Genomic DNA, 9,291 nt, shown 5'->3' on the forward strand with positions numbered 1-9,291 from the left:
ATAAACACTGTAAGAAGTACTTTAATTTGTTAGTTTTTATTTGCATGCTTATTTTGTGATATAATCCAGTAGGTAATCCAAATTGAAACAACAGTAGGTAATCCAAATTGAACAGAACAGTAGGTAATCCAAATTGAACACAACAGTAGGTAATCCAAATTGAACAGAACAGTATGTAATCCAAATTGAACAGAACAGTAGGTAATCCAAATTGAACAGAACAGTAGGTAATCCAAATTGAACAGAACAGTATGTAATCCAAATTGAAACAACAGTAGGTAATCCAAATTGAACAGAACAGTAGGTAATCCAAATTGAACAGAACAGTAGGTAATCCAAATTGAACAGAACAGTATGTAATCCAAATTGAACAGAACAGTAGGTAATCCAAATTGAAACAACAGTAGGTAATCCAACTTGAAACAACAGTGAAAACAAAACAACAGTAGGTAATCCAAATTGAAAACAAAGTGGGAAATCAAAACAAGAAATTATTTCTTGATGATCAAGGGGAGACAATTTCATAATTTGCAATTCTATAGTTGTTTAATTTAACAATTACAATAACAAATAGTTTATCATTTTATTTATTTATTAAACTTTTACACACATTAAGTTCTATACATCCAGTATATAAGAAATATTGGTTATATATATATATATATATATATATATATATATATATATATATATATATATATATATATAATGAACTATCATATATATATAATAAAAAAACTAAATGTTATCTTCAATCAATTAGTGTTGGCGGTGAAATTGTTTGGAATCTGCTGTTGGTATGCTGCTGTTGCTGGTGCTGCTGTTGTTGGTGTTGTAGTTGTCGCCAGTAGATTTGATCCACGCCACGCCCTCTGCCAAATGGTACTCCTAGGCCCTGTGTCAGTGTTAAGTTGGTACTGGGAACTCCTCGTCGTCCCTGTCCCTGTACCATGTTCGTGGAAACTCCTCGTCCTTCAAAGTTTGAAAGTTCCTCCAGTTCCTTCAAACAATGAAAACAATTAAATTTATTATAACAATCATTAAAGTTACTCTTGTTCTTCCTTCATTAGAAATCTCCTCACAGCCAGTGCATCATGACTGGTATGTGCTATCCTGTCTGGGATGTTACATATAAAAGATCCCTTGCTGCTAATCGGAAAGAGTAGCCCATGAAGTGGCGAGAGCGGTTTCCTTTCTCATTATCTGTGTGATCCTTAACCATATGTCTGACTCTATATAACCGTAAAAATGTGTGTGAGTGCGTCGTTAACTAAAACATTTCTTTCTTTCTTTCTTTCTTCATTAGAACATTTTTTCCTAAAATGGTGTTGATTGCTACATATTTAGTGTCATGTTTGTGTTTATTTGTATTAAAACAAGATATTTGTTCAACAGAATTAATCATATATTAAGAAAACCCATCTTGCAACTGGTTTCTTCTCATTTATTTACAAAGTAAATTTGTAATAAATATGTGAACTATGTCGTTAAAGAAAACTCCAAAACTCTTCTGATTTACTAGAGTTCTATATGTGCATATGCTAACTGGACTATAAGGACTTAACTAGTTACACTGTAAAAAAATAAAAATAATAATAATACTCACCAACATACGGCTGAAACCGCCGAGTTGCATTGAGAGGAACTCTCTCAGACGGTGGACTATGGTAGTGCTGCTGCTGCTGCTGCTGCTGCTGCTGCTGCTGCTCCTGCTGCTGCTGTTCCAACCGTTCGTCGGTTACAGCAAGGGATAGCATCTCCCGCTCTTCTTGATACTCCCTTTCAACACCGTCAATCGCACACAGTATTTGTTCCTTATTATTCAACAGCGATCGGATCGCATCAGAACAAAATGTCAGGGACTTTGTTCCCGTCTTCGTTATCTTGTTGAAATGTACGTACGCCAGTGAGTTGCCCTCCCACACCTTTACTACAATGTGATCTTTATACCAAAAGTTTATTTTTTTAGATTGATTCATTTTCTTTTGATTGATATAGATTTGTTTTTAAAATTTAAATTGTGGTTTAAGACAAAAAATGTTCGGCGCAGAGTGATACAAACTGTTGCGTTTTCACTTTTATAAAACCGTATAACAATAACGAAGAAGGTCTAAAACGATTGGTAGGTTGCTATTAACCAATAGAACATCTATAACCCGTTTCCCACGATTTAGTGTCTTGTCATTTTCCCCTACTGTCTAGAAATAGCAAACTATTTACAGTAATTTAAATTTGATTAAGCATAATGAAGTTTCTATTATCTATAGAAAGCATATGTCGGTCACATCTTTAATTTCAATGATGGGAGTATAATTCTTAAAATTAGAAAATTCCTCACGCTTTTGTAAATACTTTTGGGTAAAAGGCTTACTCTTCAAATTGTAAACATATTCTGGTTCTTCAATTATCCAAGACTATTTTAAGATGTTACCATTGAACCACCGTGCTTTTGGGTCCCACCTTTTGGTTTTAAACTTCTATTCATCAATAGAAATAACAGGTGTTCGGTGTACTAATAGTTTGCCTCGAAGCATTAATACATTTGAATGATGATGGAAATATTTTTGAAAATAGGTTATTCCTAAGTATTTTCACAAATACATACTGGACAGTGATTAAACATTAAATATAAAGCGTATTGTGTTGAGTTTACCAAGCGAGACTATTTTCTATACTATGTTCAAACGATGTTTGGTTACTTTTATTATTCTTTACTTTAAAGAATAAAATACAAAAGTGTTAACCTAGAAACGTAGATGGCATTACCCTATTTCCATAAGTTATTAAACATATTTGTTTGTAAGCGATTGTTTTTAAAATCAAACAAATATATTAATGTTATATGTAAATTAAAGAATAGTTAATGAGTTAATCTATACTAAAATCGAGACTATCGCGAGCACTACTTATTGATCTGTTGAATGTAATTTTCTCTGTGAGTTGGTTGCTATTTAATGTTAACATATATGTATAACTTAAAGGTATAATTTCAATATTAGTTAGACTGTAGGTTTATTTTAATATCTGTTCAACCACTTTGATAAAATAATCGACGTTGGAGTGTACTATAAAAGTTCAGTAACATCACTACAGTAATTAAATGATTGACAGATTATAAGGTGTATAAACCGGTTTTGTAATGGGGTTACGGGGTACAGTGTAGTCATTTTAAAAGTTATTTGACCCCACCGCTATAATTAAACCGTTTATGATTGGTTAATAAAGCGGTTGATGGAAAAGACAAAAAATTATCTTTCCTTTAAAAGCATTACGTTGCTCAGTCACAGACACTCTTGCTTGGGAGTGCTACTTGCTTGGGAAATCTACCAACTAAATCTCTTGCTTCTGAATCTATATCGAAGGTATGTGTTTAGATATACTTTCATAGAGTAAAACTTATCCTATTTTAAAGCAACCACTTAGCTTTATTCGTTTGTTAAGACGTTAAACATACAACTTGGAAAATAAAGTTTCAGTTAAATAGTGTAATTGTTATAACTTGAAAATATGACTTACTAATGTTTTATTCACTAATCATACTAAACAGCTTACTTAAAAGGTTTTTCATTTATTTGCAGGGCACTGAAAGTGTTCGTATGTAACATGTTAACATAAAATGTGATCAAAGTTTTAAAACAATGTAATCAAAGTAGATAGTTTAATATATAACCAGAATAGTCAGTTAAAATATGTAATCAAGAATGTAGTTAATGTAATATGACTATATGCAATTAGGAATAGATAGTTTATAATTAATCTAAACAAGAATAAACAGTACTTCAAAATGTCCTCTCACACAACATGCAGAATATTTTTGTGTGAACTGTGTCAGAGCCGCTTTTCTCGGAATGCTGATCTTATTAGGCATAAAAGGAATTGTTTCAATCAGTCACACATTTTCATGTGTGAACTGTGTGGGGAACATTTTACCAGAAAAGATAACTATCACAGACATGTTAAACGGTTTCATGAACATACTTTACAATGTTTAAACTGTTCGTATCAGTGTTCAAACCGAAACAAGCTCGAAAATCACGTTTCAGCATGTATCAGTAGGCCTCAGTATTCGTGTAATCAGTGTCAGAGCATTTTTTCAACATTTAGAGAACTATCAATACACAACTCTCGAAATCATAAACCGCAAAGAAAATTTCAGTGTTCATTATGTCTAATAGACTTTGTCAATGTGCATATGTTAAAAAGACATTTTAAAGTATGTCGAGAACAATCGGGGGGTGGAAAGCCACGAACCAAACGAGCAAAGCCAGCTCCGTCAGTCAGTACTACTACATCTTCCCAAACTGTCAGTGTTCAGCCACATAACAAGCGCCGCAAACCATCGGCTACCATTAGTCGTAACCCTGTCACAACGCCCCCACCACAGATTAATCTCATAGCTGAACAAGCCCCTTCCCCACAACCAGAAGATGATCAGATTCCCGACGAGCCACTTTCTCCAAACAGAGGTTGTAATAGACAAGCTCTGGGTGGTGACGTGAGAGAATTTGACTATGTCGGTACTGAGCAAGATAGGTCGGACTTGATGCGATTTCTAGTCGCACGTCGTAGTGACATTATTCGTGATATTCAGTCAGAACTAAGAGAAAAATTATCGATAAAATGGGGTATTTGTGTACAAATTAAAATGTCAAAAGTAACCACAGAAGGTGAACAGACATTTGTAGAACCGTACTTCAAAAACAAAATGGTCGTTGCTACAGAGACAGATGATTTAGCAGAACAATATTCTACTGCAATGAATACTATCATGATTAGATTAGACGACTATGAAGGCGAAGAATCAAATCTTAATTTTGAAGAAGTCATCACCATGAAACTGACCGTTGTTCGATTTCAACCTTTCAGGGGCGCGTCATACATCGAATTACCTGTAGAGTTAAAGCAAAAGAAAAAAAGTATACTTAACATTCAAAACGATGATGACAAATGCTTTCTGTATTGTGTTCTGGCGCAACTGTACCCCGCTCACAGTCATTCACACCCAGAGAGAACGCATCACTATTTACCTCATGAAGACAAACTGAATGTTAATGGTATAACATTTCCAGTTACACTAAAACAAATCGACTTATTTGAAAAAAATAATGACTTGACTGTAAATGTTTACGGTTATGAAGAAATTCCGCCAGTGGGTAGAAACGAACCTAAAGACTCTCCGCCCCCGAAGGTTGTATACCCCATACGAATAAGCAAATCTCTCAACGTACCAAATAACCATCACGTTGATCTTCTCATGTTAACGGAAAATACACTAAACGATAAAAAAAAAATTCATTTCTGTCTAATCAAAAGCTTGTCCGGTTTAACATCGTGCACGGAATACCGTGATCGACAACATTACATATGTAAAAAGTGTCTGTGGCCCTTTACCAGCGAAGAACGGTTAGACAAACACAGAGATTACTGTTATCACAACGCACAGAGAATAGTTATGCCACCATTTGATGAAGCAATAAAATGTTTTGGTGGTGTGAAACAAAAGTATAAAACACAGCGATTTCCGTTCATTATATACAGCGATTTTGAGAGTGTTCTCGAACCAACAACCGAAAAAAATCGAATACAAAAACACGTACCGTGTGGGTACGCATACAAGGTCGTAAGTATCCTAGATAAATACACAAAACCCCTGAAAGTCTACACCGGTAGAGATGCGTCAGAACATTTTATAGAAAGCATTTTAGAGGAATATGAAGAAATAATGGATATTTTTAATAATCCCGTTGACGTTGTGCTCACGACCGAGGCAAGATGGGAAATTGCTAACGCTACACACTGTATCTGTGTGGAGAAGAGTTAGATTACAGTAGACACGTAGACCACTGTCACCTCACGGGAAAGTTTAGGGGGGTTTGTCATGGTTACTGTAATTTAAATTTCAAACTGGAAAAAGAAGTGATATGTGTGCTTCATAACAGCGAACGGTATGACACGCATTTAATACTTCAAGCATCTACTAAGTTTGCTGATAGAAAACTCAGCTGCATTCCGCATAATACTGAACAGTTTCTGTCGTTCTCCATTGATGATTTAGTTTTCGTCGACTCTTTTAAATTCCTAACAGCATCTCTCGATTCGCTGACAAAAAATCTCATGAGCAAAGGAAAGCAATGTTTTGTACATTTAAGTAAACATTTTCCCAATCACATCGACATGCTAACCCGTAAACTTCCTTTCTGTTATGAATACGTAGATTCATTCGAGAAATTAAATGACAAACAGTTACCCAGTCACAAAGACTTTTATTCACAACTCGCGGAAAGTAACATTTCTGACGAAGAATATACCTTTGCAGAACAACTTTGGAAGGAATTTCATATCACAACACTAGAGGAATTCATGAGACTTTACGTTTCTGTCGATGTACTCTTATTGTGTGATGTCATGGAATCATTTAGGGATATGTGTATTAAAAGTTACGAACTAGATCCACTACATTACAAAAGTCTCCCGGGTTTTGCTTTAGATGCTGCTTTAAAAATGACCGATGTTGAACTCGATCTGTTCACAGATCCTGACATGTACGGTTTCATTGAGAAAGGTTTACGTGGCGGGGTGTCGATGATTTCGCACAGATATTCCAAAGCAAATAATAAATATATGAGTGATTTTGACACACAAAAAGACACGTGCTACCTCATGTACTTCGATGTTAATTCACTGTATGCAACCACTATGTTAGAACCACTTGCTCTCTGTGACTACAAGTTCATCTCACGCGACGAGTTTATTGATATCGAATGGACGACTTTGGACACTGAGGGTGAGTTAGGGTACATTTTAGAAGTCGATCTGGAATATCCAAAAGAACTTCACGCAAAACACATCTCTTTTCCTCTTGCCCCACTACACGATAATATACCCGCAGATGAGTTTTCACCATACTGCAAACAGTTACTTGAACAATTCGGTCTAAATTTAAATAAACCATCGGGCAAAAAATTGTTTTGTACTTTAAAAAATAAAAGCAACTACGTCATTCATTTTGCAACTCTAAAGTTATATTTAAAACTCGGTTTGGAGTTGAAATGCATTCACAAAGTTTTAAAATTCAAGCAATCAAAGTGGATGAAACCTTTTGTAACTCGGAACATAGAAAATCGCAAGCATGCTAGAGACAAATGTTCACAAGATTTGTACAAAGCAATGTCAAATGTGTGTTATGGAAAATTCATAGAGTCGGTCAGAAAATACAAACAAGTCGAATTGGTTACACAACGAGAACGACTAAGACGATACACTGCAAAATCAAATTTCAAACACGTAAATATTTTTTCGGAAGACTTAGTGTCAGTTGAAATGCAAAGAACCACTGTTACCTTAAACAAACCAATTGCAGTAGGATTTTGTATTTTAGAACACGCTAAACGTCACATTCTGTCTTTTTATTATGAGACCATGGTGAAACAGTACAACGACCGCGTGCGACTACTCATGACTGACACTGACAGTTTGTTCATGGAAATCAGGGAAGCTCCGGGTAAACATTTGTTAGACCCATACGAGTTCATGCAACAAAAGAGTCACTTGTTTGACACGTCCAACTTTCCCCCAGACCATCCATTATTTTCTATGGTAAGGCACAAGGTGACAGGACTGATGAAAGACGAAGCTGGCGGTTCAGTCATTGACGAGTTCGTGGGACTTAGGGCTAAAAATTATAGTTTTACCATCATTGATAAAAATACAAATTCTAAAATCGAACACAAAAAAGCAAAGGGTATCAAACGGGGTTTTGTTAAAAAGTCATTGCGTCATGAACTGTTTAAGCAATGTCTGTTTCAGAAAAAAACGTTCTCTGCAACATTTAATTTGATACGTTCATTTAACAATACCCTGTACACAATCAAAAACACTAAAGTAGCTTTAATACCTTTAGATAATAAACGGTACATTTTAGAAGATGGCATTACCTCAGTACCATATGGTTATCAAGCATTTTAAAAAATAAATAAAGATCACAGTTATTGTTAACATGTACGAACTGAACGAAAAAGAAGAAATATACAAGGTACAACTTTATTTATAATCTATATATTTAATTAGCAAAGTTACTTAATGTTAACGAATCCATATACATACTGTATGTCTACATAGCGTTTCAGAATTTAAAACAGATAAATGTTCACACACACACTTTGATTAAAGTAATAAATTATGACTTATTAATATATGTGAAGATATTAATATATGTGATGATATAAGCTCTGCACAATCTAATAATAATAATAATTATATATTAAACTAATATTTCACTCTATTACAGAATGGACTCCAACTACTATTATTACCAGGTGGTAAACAGGGACACTGGAAGAGTTGTTTATAGACACTCAGTTCTGTTTAGAAGCCGAAGACGGTGTCTGCGACATGCACTTAGGCATAACCTAGTTCAGTACAGAAATGAACATACAGCTGTACGCATAAAGGTTGTTATGTGTTCAGTGAACATTGTTGGGGAACGGAATACCTCTTGGAGAACCCCCTTTGAAATGACCCTCATTGCCTTTTACTTGCATGTGCTGCAACCAGCAATAAACCAAATGACAAAAGACAATTGTGAAGGCTGTGCAATTGATCATCCATCTCAAACGCAACACAGTTGTTTAATGATGACTCAGAATGAAGCCATTGATACCTATTTTCAAAGAGCCCTGCAGTCTTTGCCACACGAGTCAATAGTGCGAGACGCAGAACGTTTCGTTCGCAGACACGGTGAACCGACTCATGCGATACACACCCTACCTTACACCAGCGTTGAGTGGCTGCAAGAGAACTTTCTTAGTGAAGATCGTCGGAATGTACTGGAGTTGATGTTACGTGTACAAATGACTGAATGACTTTCCAGCAATAAAACAACACTATAGATTAATTAGAAAACTAAGTAATAAACAAAGACTATATATTAATTAGAAAGTAAGAAATAAACACACCATACTAGTGAATAAAGAACACTTTATTTCTTTTAATACTTTTCTAACACCTTTAATTTCTTCACGCCGGGAATGCCCGCGTTAGCTTTTCTTTTTAAATAAAACTGTTTATTCTTGTTTACAGCTGGTGTTTGTTTTCTTTGTTTGCCGCTACCTTTCTGTGTCAATACCAAGAGTTTCTGGGGTACTGTGACGGTACATGCTCTTAATTTGTTTTCGCCTGTGGCGATTTTAATTGTGTTAGAGGGCCGTGTGCAGTTTCATTGCACGTAGCCCAGGTGGGCAACTTGTTACGTAATACTTCGCGCGATCGGGCATTCCAATATGCACTTAGTCC

At 35.2% G+C, this 9,291-nt stretch overlaps 1 protein-coding gene across 1 annotated transcript; it reads left to right on the forward strand.

Annotated features, from left to right (window-relative positions):
- The first annotated feature begins 5,819 nt into the window (after positions 1-5,819).
- LOC121378998 lies at positions 5,820-9,073 on the forward strand. The gene is made up of 2 exons (XM_041507430.1): positions 5,820-8,032; positions 8,288-9,073. The coding sequence occupies exon 1, from the start codon at positions 6,115-6,117 to the stop codon at positions 7,963-7,965; it is 1,851 nt and encodes a 616-aa protein (XP_041363364.1). The 5' UTR covers positions 5,820-6,114; the 3' UTR covers positions 7,966-8,032; positions 8,288-9,073.
- Positions 9,074-9,291: the final 218 nt, after the last annotated feature.

This window comes from Gigantopelta aegis, chromosome 8, assembly GCF_016097555.1.
Source record: "Gigantopelta aegis isolate Gae_Host chromosome 8, Gae_host_genome, whole genome shotgun sequence".
NCBI classification, from domain to species: Eukaryota; Metazoa; Mollusca; class Gastropoda; order Neomphalida; family Peltospiridae; genus Gigantopelta; species Gigantopelta aegis.

What these genes read in the sequence shown, in the direction of transcription:
- LOC121378998 (XM_041507430.1), top strand. Translation starts at nt 6,115, where the DNA reads ATGAGCAAAGGAAAGCAATGTTTTGTACATTTAAGTAAACATTTTCCC.